This window comes from Oncorhynchus nerka, linkage group LG9b (genome assembly GCF_034236695.1).
Source record: "Oncorhynchus nerka isolate Pitt River linkage group LG9b, Oner_Uvic_2.0, whole genome shotgun sequence".
Classification (NCBI taxonomy): domain Eukaryota; kingdom Metazoa; phylum Chordata; class Actinopteri; order Salmoniformes; family Salmonidae; genus Oncorhynchus; species Oncorhynchus nerka.
In genome coordinates this window covers 25535043-25551256 of record NC_088424.1, presented here as the reverse complement: position 1 = coordinate 25551256, position 16214 = coordinate 25535043, and the positions used below count along the sequence as shown (strand labels likewise).

Genomic DNA, 16214 nt, shown 5'->3' with positions numbered 1-16214 from the left:
CTAGTAGATCCAGCAATCCGCATCTTGCCATGATCCCGAGGATTTTAATCATGCCTCTCTGTCTGTGTGTGAGTGCAGGCAGGCTGACAATGATTTCCTCAGTGATTACGTACAGAGCGAGTCCCTGCGGGGTAGGGGCCCCCTCTGGAGCCATCCTGATGGCTTTGGGGGCCTTGCTTCCATTTTCCATTATTATGTGGACTACCGGAGCGACAGCGCAGTCCAAGACCTTGCAGGTTTGTGATGAGGAGGGAGCTTCCATCTTCTCTCTGCTTCTTCATCCTCTTTTTAAACCAATTTAGACGTAGATTTAGATCAGATTCCGAACCTAATCCATGATTATAGCTAACTGGATTGGGAAAAGGAAGACTCTATAAGAGTTTTGACTCTTCTAGGTGGATATGCAGGGAAAATTGTTCTTTTTTTCTTTTGTTTCATTTTTGCTCTCTCACAGCAGGCGTTTTGCTTATGTCTTTCTCACGCGACTGCATTTGAGATCTGAAGCTAAAAGCAACAGTTCAGCTTTTATTTCTAAACGACTATTAGCCTATACCTACAGTACACGCGAATGTGTATTGCTGGAGAATGGAAGCGCATGACGGTACCACTATATTCTGACACTTTTCCCGATACGCAGTTGAACTAAATAGAGTTGCCTACCGATTAATTGGATTTTAACATTAGGTTACATCCACCTACTCATCACAAAATAATCGCAACTGATATTCAGACCATATACATTTTTTGTAATGGTAAAATTAACACTCGCTGCTCTTGTCAGTGAAATTTAAAAAGGATTTCCTTAGTGAATCCAATTTACCTGTCTGAAACTGAGCAACTTCAGCGTTTTCTGTAGGATGTCGCGCCGCAAGCAAGCTAAACCAAGATCATTGAAAGGTAAGTGATATGTTGGATGCCTCTGAAAAAGATCGTAAAATATGTTGGTGTGGAAACCAACCAAATTCACCAACTAACGTTTTAGATGAAATCAACTTGTATACGGTAGTGTGAGTTCATGTTTTTACAGAGATTAGATACTATTTGCCTCTCGTTTAAAAGTATTTCCCCTTTTTTACATACTCATTTGGAAACGCCTGGCGAATTAATTTTTCTTGTAGGAAAACCCCCTCATGGTATAGTAACATTGTAATTTGTGTACATTTAGGAAGCTAGAGAGGGGAGAAATGAGACAGCTCTATACGGAATAGGCTACCCCGAGCGATGTGATGGAACGCGGCGAGTTTGAGGACCATCTGGATCTGTTAATGACGCTGAAGTTCGGAGCTTGAGCTGTCTGTCTGCTGGAATGGTTGATTTGTAGTGTCACGTGACGCGAGTCTGATATTAAATGGGAGGAAGCATTTTTAATAAAGTGTGTGCTTGTGGAGGAGGAGATTAGTAGATTAAATTGATAGCTAGAAGGTACTACTTTGCGTTTGACCTGTTCCTTGAGAGCCTTGATAATTAGATTTCACGAACTGTCAGATTACTTTATAACTTTATCATTATTGGTCAATAGTGGGGATTTTCTCATATAATCTATTCCACATTAGTGCTATATTAAAACGAATGCTATTATATGATTATAAGCATAAAGCAGAACTACATCCACATGTGATATGTATTTATTTGATAGACTCTCAGTTTCCAAAGTGATACATTATTTTTGCTCTGAACACATTCATTTGAGATTAACTTTGTCTTAATTTATTCTTAATTGGTCACATTATGATATGTACCAAAGGTATCTTAGATACATACACGTACACACACACACATGGGGCTGTGACGGTCATGGAATATTGGATGACGTAATTGGCCAGCCAAATGACCAGGGTCACTGTCCGAATATCAAAAAATGTATGCATTATTATTTAAAAAAAATATTTAAGCACATTTTCTCCTCTGCTCCTTACTGCATAGTCTGCCATAGAAAAATAATGAATAGAACACCCGTCCCCATTCAAGGCAGTGATGGCATATAGGTGGCCATTGTGAATGTGCCCATAGGAGCAAAGCAGGAAGTAAAAGCAAGAACTAAAAGCAGGAAGTGCACCCATCAATATGTGCTGGGATTAGTTGATTCAGCTTAACTGACAAAACCAAAAATATTTTCCATTGCGTGAGCCACGTCATATAACATCATTTGAATTAACATTCTACATTACCATGGACATGATTGCATCACAATATTAGGAAGCCATTGCAAGTGTAGTGTACCCATGAGTTTACAGTCAAATTTCCAGGGTTAGAGGTTCCAAGCCTGTTCTATTTGTTATATTTCTATGTTCGCTGCTGCTGCATTGTGTGGGGGAGGGGGGAGACTCGTTTGGGAGACTTGTTTGCTACAACAACACCTTTTGTTTCAGCAAGGAGTAACAAAGTTTCATCACGTTGTGAAGAGTCCATGTTCCCTCCCCCAAAACAGTTATGACGGTTATTTTATTTTAATGATGTCTTTATCCATAACCGTCAGTTACACGGTTCTACGGTAGCCAGCTTTACACACACAGTATTTCTCTGTAGTGTTTGTGGTATGGTAGCTGCTGAGGTTCGAGGTTGAGCTGCAGTTCATCTGACAGGCATTGTATTTTGCTCAGCAAATAATTGTCCACAATTTCACTGTCTCAGCTTGTGGTCTGTTGACTCTTTCTTTCTCCCCTTTCATTCTCGGAAGTCTTCATCTCCAAGGATAGTTACATGGTCTATGGTAAAATTCCTACAGCGACCATTTTAAATCAATACCCAGGAGAGAGGGGAATGTGAGTGTGAGTGTATCATGCACATCTCACTGTTCTTGTCACAGACTTTTTCAAGTGTGTCTGTGTCTGCTGGTTATATTCACAGTAAACAACGCCTCTATAGATAGATTTCTGTTTTTGTCAGCAGCTCACACTTTGGTGGCATTGACTGGTTTTGATGCTGTAGGTGAAATGACATTCTCTATTCTCCAAAGATAATCACTTAGACATTATATGTTTGAACCAGCAGATGTGCTACAAGTGTGTGTGTGTGTGTGCACATTTCTTTAGTGTGTAGGCACATTTCTTCTGTGTGTGTGTGTACATGTGTGTGTGTGTACGTATGTGTGTGTGTGTGTGCGTGTGTGTGTGTGTGTTGAGTGTGTGTGAGTAAACAGTATGTGTCAGAGAGAGACTGCATGCAAAATTTTAAATATTGTCTGAGTGATGACATTTAGTGTTTGTTTTTGCATTGCTATTGAAATCCAAATGCAACAGCTTAGTTGCAGAAACGGTTTCTACTCCCATATGTTCTCCACAACTGTCTTGTCTTTAAGTAAAGTTGTAATGAAATGTGAACCCGTCCTAGATTTTTCAGAAGAGAGCAGGCAGATGTTGTTTATTGTTTTGTGTCCACCTCTATCCGTAAGGACGCAGTCACACTTATACTGATGTTCACAAGACAGCCTTCCTTTTCATCTGTTTTGGGGATTCTGCATAGTTTCAGTGTTTGCATTAGGTGGTGTCTGTCAGATTATATTTCCCCTCAGAATGTAGTAGCAGAGTATTATTATCTAGTGTTGGCTAGAAACAGTGGTCAGTGTTTGAATGTAATGGTAGCTCTTACTCTAGGTAGTTTAATGTAATGGTAGCTCTTACTCTAGGTAGTTTACCTTTCAGACTGTAATAGCAGAGTTGCAGATCACAGTGTCATCGATTGTGTTGTGTGGGTTGTGTGGGTTAGAGACAGTGGTCAGTGTTTGAATGTAATGGTAGCTCTTACTGTAGGTAGTTTACCTTTCAGACTGTAATTGCAGAGTTTCAGATCACAGTGTCATTGACTGGGTTGTGTGGGTTAGAGACCTGGTCAATGTCCATGTCTCACCCTGACAGTAAAATAACACTTTGTTCTGTGACTGATAAAAGTAAGGTCAGACGCTGATGGCACATGTAGGGACAGTCAATCCCAATCATGTCCGGAGACGGGGGCGTACGGGAGGCTATCGGTTGACTTAGGTTGAGAGACAGCATGTACAGAGAGAGAAATCAAATGCGCCGAATGCGCCGAATACAACAGGTGTAGGCCTTACAGTGAAATGCTTACAAGAAAGAGGACAAAATAAAGCTTTGATGGGCACCTCTCTTTGTCTTCTTATTCTGTCTATGGAATCTGTCCCCCGTTCTTTTCCCTGTGGAATCTGTCCCCCTTTAACTTCTCTGTCGATTGGATGCTAGAGGGAGTCAGAGGTTATGTTTTGGTCCTGTTGAGGAAAAGGGCAACGTTACAAGTCCCGTTTCAATTAAGTCTGAGAGAAGTAGCCGGCGCCGTTAATGCTTAGGGGAATAGATGGCACAGGACAAGACCGTACATAATTCACTTATATGCAAACACTTCACCCTCGCCACTGACATTTACTCAAACCTATTCCATCTGCATTTCTAAACTGTGGCGGGTGCATCGTGATTTTGTTTTGATGTGAACGCTGAAGTGTTGGGTCAGAAGCTTGTTCAGTCACAGTGATCTGCAGTGATAGAGGGATAGAAGGACGATCCCCCAGTCAGACTAGTCCAGATTCTGCACATACAGAACATATGACTGCCTGCCACGTTGCTCACTGACCTCCTGAGCAGAGAGCGCGAGAGAGAGACTGGGTTGATATTTTCTCTTAGAGCACTCTCTCCCACTCCTCTGTCTTCATTGGCTGAAAACTATATTTCCAGGGTAGCTGTCGTCTGCATACATACATTTATTTTCTGCACCATTTAGTTAATGTATAGCAGAGTATGATGAAATCATTTTCATGTCATATACACCTTAAATATATGATGTTTATCACAAGATGAGTTCCGTCACCACATGAGTGAACTCTGGGAATTGGCTGGGCATTGGATAGAAGCAATGGAAATAGTATGAATGCTTATTACAGGCAAGGAAATGCTATGAAATCAACAGCTAACATAGATCGTCTGTGTCATATAAGGCTGACTGTCAAAAATAACCCTGTTTTGGCTTAATTAACAGTCTAGAGTTTGCCTTGATAAACACGTTTGTTTCTCCTCACCATTTTGTCTTTTGAATTGGGTCTATATGACTTGATTTAATTTGATTTCAGGTCATTGACGTTCAGGCTTTATTGTTATCATATTAGAGGGGTTCATTTAAAGTGGTGCAAATGTTGAGAGTTCAACCATAGTTAAACCATGTCTCCATCTCTAGTCCAGTATCGATGCATTTATTGATGTCCAACCTGGCCAATATGGAACTAGGCAGATGTGCTGCACTCCGTGGATCCATAGCCACTATTTTCGATTTGCAAACCAAATTTACAGTACCTAATTTAAACCAAGTGATTGCAACTAGGCCATACAGTACTTGAGCTTTAGAGTTTTGTTGTTGCGAATATTAATGAAAAATAATTATTCAGTATGTATTCATAATTATAAAAAAATGCAATAAGAGCTGCACTCATTTGCTTTTAATGATTAAAGTGAGAGACAGAGTAGATATGCTATTCACTCTATTTTATTTTCCTCTACTTTAAACTCTAGCAAGCTCTAATGCCATTTCTACTTTAAACTCTAGCAAGCTCTAATGCCATTTCTACTTTAAACTCTAGCAAGCTCTAATGCCATGTCTACTTTAAACTCTAGCAAGCTCTAATGCCATTTCTACTTTAATAAGCTCCCAATATTTTTATATTTTTTTATTTAATTTTAATTTTTACAATTAATGATCTGTGATATAACACCCATTAACACTTTTCTAATGTGACACAAAAATATGGTTAGTATTATCATTAAGGAAATGATGATGGAGCCATAGAAATCCCATTAACATGGCTGTCAGTGTGCTTGATGTGCTGGAGGCTGGGGCTCAGTGAGTTGTGCCGGGCCTGTCTGGGTGCCACGGGAGCTGGCCGATATCTACTTTTATTTCATGGCGTGTGTCTCTCCTGTTGTCATGGCTTGTCTGTCTGCTGGGAGATGGTGCCTCCCCGATCTGCTCTCAATGATTGATTTCCTGACAAATTTGTTTGAATAAAATACATAAAGTATTGTTATTTTTGTTTAATAAATATGATCATAATATAAAATAATACATTAGTATGATTATTTATCCATTGATAGTATTATTATTTTCAATAAGGTATTATTCCATTTCAAACTACTTCAGAATGACTATTCATATTCAGAACGTGTTTACATTATAATAATACATGAAGGATTACAAACATTACAGTGTATGATTAACACATGGCTCCTCCATTGCAAATTATTTATGACCCTAATCAGCAGCAGTTCAAATAATGCTCATTAAGAAAGTTATTCATGGGCAGTTTGTGTCCTCTCCCCTCCTCTCCCCCAGCACTAATTGAGGAGGTTTGACCTGGTGACCCCAGCTAAATTGAGTTGTAGTCCCTGTGGCGAGTGTCTCCTTCCCGGTCAGTCAGGGCCGATTACACAGCCATTGTGCTCCACATTGTAATGTCCAAGCTCACTGTAACCAACCAGATGAATCCCGCTGCTACTCACCGCTCGCATATCCAGGAACAGAGACTCAGGGCTTTGCATGTGTGTGTGTGTGTGTGTCTAGCAGTCCTTCTTCTCTCTCTCACATACACACACACACACACACACACACACACACACCCTCTTTACTTATGGCATTACAGCCTTTCACGCAACAGGAATTCATTTGATGGATTAAAGCAAGTGATACTCAGATTGTGTTGTGTTTTGCCTGTTCACATCTTCATTAGATTGTGTTGTGTTTTGCCCGTTCACTTCTTCATTAGATTGTATTGTGTTTTGCCCGTTCACATCTTCATTAGATTGTGTTGTGTTTTGCCCGTTCACTTCTTCATTAGATTGTGTTGTGTTTTGCCCGTTCACTTCTTCATTAGATTGTATTGTGTTTTGCTCGTTCACTTCTTCATTAGATTGTGTTGTGTTTTGCCTGTTCACATCTTCATTAGATTGTATTGTGTTTTGCCCGTTCACTTCTTCATTAGATTGTGTTGTGTTTTGCCTGTTCACATCTTCATTAGATTGTATTGTGTTTTGCTCGTTCATTTCTTCATTAGATTGTGTTGTGTTTTGCCTGTTCACATCTTCATTAGATTGTATTGTGTTTTGCCCGTTCACTTCTTCATTAGATTGTGTTGTGTTTTGCCCGTTCACTTCTTCATTAGATTGTATTATGTTTTGCTCGTTCACTTCTTCATTAGATTGTGTTGTGTTTTGCCTGTTCACATCTTCATTAGATTGTGTTGTGTTTTGCCCGTTCACTTCTTCATTAGATTGTGTTGTGTTTTGCCCGTTCACTTCTTCATTAGATTGTGTTGTGTTTTGCCCGTTCACTTCTTCATTAGATTGTGTTGTGTTTTGCCCGTTCACTTCTTCATTAGATTGTGTTGTGTTTTGCCCGTTCACTTCTTCATTAGATTGTGTTGTGTTTTGCCCGTTCACTTCTTCATTAGATTGTGTTGTGTTTTGCCCGTTCACTTCTTCATTAGATTGTGTTGTGTTTTCTACATGATTTCTAAGAGACATTTCATTGTATTGCTTTTATTGAGGACATATGGCCATGAGTCTTATTCTTTGGGTTTGTATTTATTGGTTGGTAATTCATTTGTAGATGACATGTTGAAGGATTGATTCTTGCCAGGGGATTGCCAATCTCTCCTAAATGACTTTGTGTTGGATTGTATATGTTAATCAGCGGACCTTCGATGCTACAACACTTGTAGTCAGATGACATTATTCCTGTTACATGTATAAAATCAAAGGAGCAGTGTTGATTTGGTCCCATGTGTAGTATGTTGTATCAACACAAGCAGCATAATAATAAAAACATTGTGTCATTGGCAGAGTTTTACAATGTACCTTGTCAAGAATGTGTTAACTGATGTGATATTCTGTTTGTCTGCTCATATACTATATTATTATATTAAAATATATTATTATGTCTGCTCGTATAATATATTACTATATTATACGAGCAGACAAACATAATATCACTTCAATATTATAAGAGCAGACAAACAGAATATCACTTCAGCAGCCGACCAGCTACCATCTCTTGTTGAGATGGTTATCAGGCAGCTGTAGTATATATTCATTAAATGAGTCAGGGGTATTATTATTAATTTCTCATTGAGTATTGCATCAATGGCTGATGAAATGTGTATTTGATCGTTGCTGAGTTGTCATTGTTGGAGAAATACTATGGGTAAATTATTTGCATGTCTGACAGGTTAGCTCGGATGACCAATAGCGCACCTAGGTAGCACCTGTCAAATCCACTGAAACATCCCATGGAGTGATGGAAATAAAAAGGAATTTACATCAAGAACAAAAATGGCTTGGTTTGTCACTTTTTAATAAGTTCACAGTGGTGACAAATCATCAAATCATGGCTGATGCTGCTGTAATGGATAAGTTCTGATGGCATTCTAAAATGGAATTTTCTGCCTCAACTCCCTTATCTCGCCAACAGCGACAGTAATCAAAACAAAAACTCCAGCTCTCCTCCAAACACACACACACACACACACACACACACACACACACACACACACACACACACACACAGTCCTTCCACCCAACCAATCTCTGTACAAACCATGGGGGATTTATTAGGATCCCCCTCTATCCTGGTCCATTTAAATGATCCTGGATGCAAGGTGCTCAACACAGCTGGATAAACTCATTAGATTCACAGGGACTCAGGCTCACTCTCTAAGGCCTGTATGTCTCCACAGGACGAGGCGAGGCTTCTGCACTGGTGAGACGGAAAGATACAGAGACACAGTTCTCTATTTACGGTGCTCTATGGGGACACATTCAACATTGCGTTCATCTGCCACTCCTCATCTCTCCCATTTTAGTGATGTGTTTAACAAATGAACTAACAGAGTTCAGAGGACTTTTGTCTTCTCACAAATTGGATAAATGGTGTGTGATTAACTCTGGTAGGAGTGCAGATCTATTGTTCTTCCTTTTGTGGAATGAAACACATTTCCTAAACATGGCATGTCATAAAGACAGCTTTGAAGAGGATCTCCTTTACTGAAACTCTTGTTCAATATCGGCCAGCGGTTCCGGCAAGTGAAGGAGACATTGCCACTCCTATCTCTCGCGTTACCGTCTTCATAAGAAGCTGCTTGCCTCTTCCCTCTTGATTCTCCAGCGAGGTTTGACACCACTCTCTACATTGACTCCAGCTCACTTGAGAATAAGTTGCTCACCACCATAAGATCCTCGTCTTAATTATACAAAGTACAGGATATTTGGTGCCTTTGTTTAAAAGTGTCACTAGCTGGTTTCTAGTGTTGGCAGTCACACTGCCACTCTCCTCCTGCTGGGAGGTCCTGTCAGACACCCCTTTCTCTCTGCTGAAGGGAAATGAAAGGCTAGATGGAGAAGGCATAATGGAGAATGCATTTCAACTGCAGGGGAGGAACAGCGAGGCATCAGAAGTCCTTGGTGAGACCCTAATTTTACAGGGAACAGGTGGGAGAGTCTTTAGTTCTCTTCCCGCTGCTAAAATACATTTAGTTCCCTGTACTTGACATGCTGCAAGGAACTCTCCCCCCCCCCACCGTCACCCAGTTCAAAACAGTGCCCACGTGAAAAAAAATCAGGCCTTATCAAGCTAAAGTTATTTTTGTCAAGACCAATATCACATTGTATCAAATAAGGGTTAATTGCCATGTAGTGTAGCTAATGAATGAATCTTAATGCTGATCAAACCATCACTCCTATGACAAGCGTTCAGTTACCTATCACTGACTGACTGGGGGCTGATCTGAATGCACAGTCATACTCTGACAAATTAAACCTAAAAATCGCACAAATATGCCACGTTGTGAACTGGTCTTGGATGAATACATATAAACACAGTCTTTCAAAACTACGAAATATAAATAATATTATATCTTATAGTCCTATGAATTGTTAATATCCCCGTAGTCTCACGTTGTCATGTCTCCAAAATCATATCGTTGTCACTCCTCCCTTGGACTTTTTGTATTGCAAAAACGGTTTGAATGTTCCAAAATAGTTTTCTAACTCATCTTCTGTGGGGGTGGTGTGATATGTGCGTCACTGTTTTCTGTCCGGGTAGTTGTTACCTATGCTAGTTTTAAAGTTGTCAAGTGTATTTGTTGAAATTGAAAGAGGGCTACGCTGGGAAAGTCAAATGTCACAACACGTTCTAAACCGCTCTAGTGACACAAGTACTTTTTCCTTCGTCTCCATTCATCCACATGGCTGCTGGCTGCACTTTTGCCCATTATTTTTCTTTTGTAAGGACCCAAAAAATGGAGGCAGTGGAAGAACCTATTCGAGTAAGTAAACACGTTTTTTATGTAAAAAAAAAAAGAAGTATTATCAGCTAGCTAGCTGGCTACAGTAGGTCACTTTGTATGCTAACTCAACGGAGCTGCGAGCTAGCTGTTTAGCTAAGTTAATTAAATGTCATCAACTAGCTCAGCGTTTCCCAAACTCGGTTCTGGTCCCAGCTTCAGCTGTCAGTAAAGGAACAGTGTAGGCTACTGGATAGGGCAGGTATTTTTGTGTGAGGACATTATGAAAATATACTCCAGTTCCAGTCCCTAGAGAGGGACATTTTGAAGACAGAGATAATAGCAACATATTCAGTGCTGTCTATTTTGAGGATAATGAAGCCTGTTTGTTTGTTTGTGATGTTTTCTGTCCTCAGGAAATCTGTGAAAGCCTGTTTGCAGATGAGGAGAGAGGTCCATACGAATATTCCAAGAGACTGGGTAGATCCTATATGCCATGGGTTGTATGTGTAGGCCTACCTATGTTAGCAAATGTCGCATACAAAAATACAGTTTAACATCACTCACAATGTATAAACCTATTACAATTGGCGCTATTACCATTACAAACCCTGCAGGAGGTCTGCTGGGAGTGCAGGGTTCTGTCCAGCAAACCCTGCTGGGAGTTCAGGGGGACAAGTTTGGTTTTATAAGTGGGGGGACATCATTTAATTTTTTTATCCAGTCGGATAAACACTCCAAACAGCCTACCCGACCGCTTGGAGGAGTTTGCATGGTCCTAAAGCACACCATTGCCTCGTTTTGTATCACATTCCAATGGTAAAACTGTCATTTCAGAATGTGGGGGGACATGTCACCCCCGTCCCCAGTGAAAGTTGCGCCCCTGCCTGAAATGATGCTTTAGTAATAATAGCCTACTTGTTACTACTCAAGTATCTATTGTTGTTTACACTAAGATGTCTAATCTTTACATACGATTTAGCTTATTTGTACATTTTGAAGTGTTGATTCTTTGAAGTGAAGTGTTTAAACTTGTTTTAACTGTTAAACTATTATTCAAAATGAACTAGTGTCAATGTTGATTAATCATCACAATCCTACAATAAAGAGGGGTTCTGTGTCTAATGTGTCTGTGTTTCTGTGTTGTATTCTCAAATGAACATTTCCTTTTTGTCTAGTTGTAAGATCACCAATCTGTTCTATTTGATTGTCACTCTCTCAGTATATCAGCTATGTGAATCCATTTTGCACATTATCATATGGCATGCATCACTAATGCAGCCATAGGCCTACAGTATGATGTATGTCTACAGACCCTGGTTTGATTCCAGGCTGTATCACAACCATTGTAAATAAGAATTTGTTCTTAACTGACATGTATAGTTAAAAGGTTAAATACATTTTAAAAATGATGGCATTACTGGCCTTATGGGCATCTATTATCTGTAACAGAGAATAGCTAAACTCACACATTGTTTACATGTTGAGATATATGTTCTCAATTTTAAATGATAGCAGTAGACAATGTACAGTATATACCAGATTTTGTATATGCCTTTTAAGTGCTAACATGTACAGTTGTTTAGTGCACATCTAACCCTTGTAATTTAGGTACCATATGGAAATAAGATGTCAATTAGGCTACCGGAGATGAGCATTACAGATAGCATTTTATGAGGTTAATGAAATGTTATTTGATAAATTTTAGCAATGTTGCTTGCAAAATAATTGCGGTTGTTCCCATAGATAGACAGTACATGGTTGCTCTATGTATCACTGACCCTGCAGAAGCTAGCGACTGGGCTAAAACAGCTAACTTTTAGGTCAATAAAATATGCTGTTTTTATTAACATTTTGTAGTCTTTATAATCATGAGAGCACGTTAACTAGCTAGTTATACCAAGGTAGCTTAGAAGGTTAGCTGACTTTTCTAAAAACACACCTCATTGTGGCTAGGTACTTCTTGTCCCTCATGCTAGCCTGTACAGCCAAATATCACTTCAGAAATATATTGATAATGGCTGGCATTGTAGGCCGTTGTCCTGAATGAATTGTGAGTAATGATGTGTGAGAAAGTTACAGAGGAATAAATATCATACCCCTAAAAACCTTTATTTAACTAGGCAAGTCAGTTAAGAACAAATTCTTATTTACAACAACGGCCAAACCCTCCCCTAACCCGGACGACGCTGGTCCAATTGTGCGCCGCCCTATGGGACTCCCGATCACAGCCGGTTGTGATACAGCCCGGGATCGAATCCAGATCTGTAGTGACACCACTGCGATGCAGTGCCTTAGACCACTGCAACACACGATCCTCCAAAATTCTAGATTAATGCTGTGACAGTACCATTTTAGTCTAAATGTGTTATTTATCTATATCTTCTGTCTAATACATGGGGTTTTATTTTGTCTCAGAGATATCCTCTCACTAATGCAGTCATCAAGGTGTTTTTCAGTTTGTCACTGTTGATTTTGGGAGAGGGTTTCTTGGGAGAATTTCATTAATCATAATGTCATTACACAGTCCAATATGTTATTTACGTGGGAGGTTGCCTACCTTGTTGCCGAACCTCATACACATGAAAGGCTTGTGGATTCCCAAACCCCAGAATTGCAGAAATCACTGAAGCTGGAGACTTATATCTCCCTCTCTAACTTTAAGCATCAGCTGTCAGAGCAGCTTACCGATCACTGTACCTGTACACAGCCCATCTGTAAATAGCACACCCAACTACCTCATCCCCATATTGTTATTTTTATTTTTTGATCATTTGCACCCCAGTATCTCTACTTGCACATCATCTGCACATCTATCTCTCCAGTGATAATGCTAAATTGTAATTATTTCGCCATTATGGCCTATTTATTGCCTTACCTCCCTAATCTTAATACATTTGCACACACTGTACATAGATTTTTCTATTGTGTTATTGACTGTACGTTTGTTTATCCAATGTGTAACTCTATGTTGTTGTTTTTGTCGCACTGCTTGGCATTATCTTGGCCAGGTCGAGTTTGTAAATGAGAACTTGTTCTCTACTGGCCTACCTGGTTAAAGGTGAAATAAAATACAAAATAAAAAAACAGGTTGGGCTGTTGAAATCTCCTGGAGTTTCCATGCAGTAAATAATAAATATAAAAAAGATAGTGTAGAAAAAAGGGAGAAAGAAAGTCTCAGTGTGTCTGACAAGTGGAAACTTGTTTTTGGTTTCTTGCTGTTAATCACTTCTTCCCCCTCTCTCTCTTTCTTTCTGGCAGTAGAAGACAATGTGATAGAGGAGCAGCACAGTCCTGGGCAGACTGCCATTCCGAGCGGTAATGCTCCATTTCATATTTCATAATTGGGGTCTGGAAAGTGGAGCGTGCGTGTGATCTATGGAATGAAGTGTGTTTCAACCATTAAGATATGTTACTGCTCCTTGTGTGTTTGCTCACCTGTGTGTGTGTTTGTGTGTGCGTGTTTGTGTGTGCGAGTGCCCGTGCAGGCACGCATGTCTGTTTGAGAGAGCATTTTTATCAAATGCTGTAAAATGCATGCGCTGTGTGTACATTGTATTCATTCCTGTTTGTTTGTGTGTATGTGTGTGTGTGTGTGTGTGTGTGTGTGTTTGTGTTTGTGTTTGTTTGTTTGTGTGTGTGTGTGTGTTGAAGTCGGAAGTTTACATACACCTTAGCCAAATACATTTAAACTCAGTTTTTCACAATTCCTGACATTTAATTCCCTGTCTTAGTTAGGATCATCACTTTATTTTAAGAATGTGAAATGCCAGAATAATAGAAGAGAGAATGATTTATTTCATCTTTTATTTCTTTCATCACATTCCTAGTGGGTCAGAGGTTTACATATACACTCAATTCAATTAGTATTTGGTAGCATTGCTTAACTTGGGTCAAACGTTTCGGGTAGCCTTCCACAAGCTTCCCACAATGGGGCGGCAGGGTAGCCTAGTGGTTAGAGAGTTGGAGTAGTAACCGGAAGGTTGCAAGTTCAAACCCCCGGGCTGACAAGGTACAAATCTGTCGTACTGCCCCTGAACAGGAAGTTAACCCACTGTTCCTAGGCCGTCATTGAAAATAAGAATTTGTTCGTAACTGCCTAGTTAAATAAAGGTTAAATAAGTTGGGTGAATTTCGGCCCATTCCTCCTGACAGAGCCTTTTTAACTGAGTCAGGTTTGTAGCATCCTTGCTCGCACACACTTTTTCAGTTCTGCCCACAAATCGTCTATAGGGTTGAGGTCAGGGCTTTGTGATGGCCACTCCAATACCTTGACTTTGTTGTCCTTAAGCCATTTTGCCACAACTTCGGAAGTATGCTTGGGGTAATTGTTCATTTGGAAGACCCATTTGTGACCAAGCTTTAACTTCCTGACTGATGTCTTGAGATGTTGCTTCAATATATCCACATAATTTTCCATCCTCATGATGCCATCTATTTTATGAAGTGCACCAGTCCCTCCTGCACCAAAGCACCTCCACAACATGACGCTGCCACCCCCGTGCTTCACTTCGGCTTGCAAGCCTCCCCCTTTCTCCTCCAAACATAACGATGGTCATTATGGCCAAACAGTTCTATTTTTGTTTCATTAGACCAGAGGATATTTCTCCAAAAAGTACGATCTTTGTCCCCATGTGCAGTTGCAAACCATAGTCTGGCTTTTTTATGGTGGTTTTGGAGCAGTGGCTTCTTCCTTGCTGAGTTGCCTTTCAGGTTATGTCGATATAGGACTTGTTTTACTGTGGGTATAGATACTTTTGTACCTGTCTCCTCCAGCATCTTCAAAAGGTCCTTTGCTGTTGTTCTGGGATTGATTTGCACTTTTCGCACCAAAGTACGTTAATCTCTAGGAGACAGAACGCGTCTCCTTCCTGAGCGGTGTGACGGCTGCGTGGTCCCACAGTGTTTATACTTGTGTACTATTGTTTGTACAGATGAACGTGGTACCTTCAGGCATTTGGAAATAGCTCGTAAGGATTAACCAGACTTGTGGAGGTCTACAATCTTTTTTCTGAGGTCTTGGCTGATTACTTTTGATTTTCCCATGATTTCAAGCAAAGAGGCACTGAGTTTGAAGGTAGGCCTTGAAATACATCCACAGGTACACCTCCAATTGACTCAAATTATGTCATTTAGCCTATCAGAAGCTTCTAAAGCCTCAACCAAATTTTCTGGAATTTTCCAAGCTGTTTAAAGGCACAGTCAACTTAGTGTATGTACACTTCTGACGCACTAGAATTGTGATACAGTGAATTATAAGTGAAATAATCTGTCTGTAAACAATTGTTGGAAAAATGACTTGTGTCATGCACAAAGTATGTGTCCTAACCGACATGCGAAAACTATAGTTTGTTAACAAGACATTTGTGGAGTGGTTGAAAAATGAGTTTTAATGTATGTCAACTTCTGACTTCAACTGTATTTGTGTGTGTTCACGTCTTTGTTTCCTAACCTCTGATAGAGGTAGAATAGAGCTCACAGAGCAGATGAATGTGTCCTGTCTGCTGGTGTGGCATTCACCGTAGGCCCTCCAGGAACAGAGCAGTAATCCAGGTCAGGCTCACAGAGAGCCCCCTATGAATGAGGCCTGCTACTGATCGCATCCACCACGCGACCATTCTTTCATTTCATTTGTCTGCTAAAGGTTAAGTCTCATTTGTGGTTATTTTAAACCTGATATGGATGGCTTTGCCCAGCAGGTTGGGGACCCTGGGTACTCACACAGTCACACACACTGCCTGGCTCCTAGCACTGTAGTGAGTCCAGTAGCGTTTGCACACCTCCCTCTCCCTCTCTGGGCCCCTTCAGACAGAGAAAAATGCAGAAACGGGAAACACAAGGGCTGTTTTACTACAGTATGTCTGTGCGGATGAGTTGTTTTGTTGGTTTTGTGTCAGAGAGTTAGGTCTCTTTCCTTCAGCCCCCTCCTAGTGTATATGTGTCT

General features: G+C 40.2%; 1 protein-coding gene across 3 annotated transcripts in view; it reads left to right on the top strand.

Moving 5' to 3' along the window:
* Nucleotides 1–245: 245 nt before the first annotated feature.
* LOC115114504 (zinc finger protein 521-like) overlaps nucleotides 246–16214 on the top strand; it is a 173434-nt gene continuing 157465 nt past the window's right edge. For 2 of the 3 annotated variants that reach the window (XM_029642786.2, XM_029642787.2), the window contains exons 1-2: nucleotides 247–897; nucleotides 13532–13588. In XM_029642786.2, coding sequence (XP_029498646.1) covers nucleotides 858–897; nucleotides 13532–13588 — 97 coding nt within the window. In that variant the 5' untranslated portion in view covers nucleotides 247–857. Of the gene's footprint in view, nucleotides 898–13531; nucleotides 13589–16214 lie in introns of all 3 variants that reach the window. The other variant, XM_029642785.2, reaches the window with a different exon arrangement.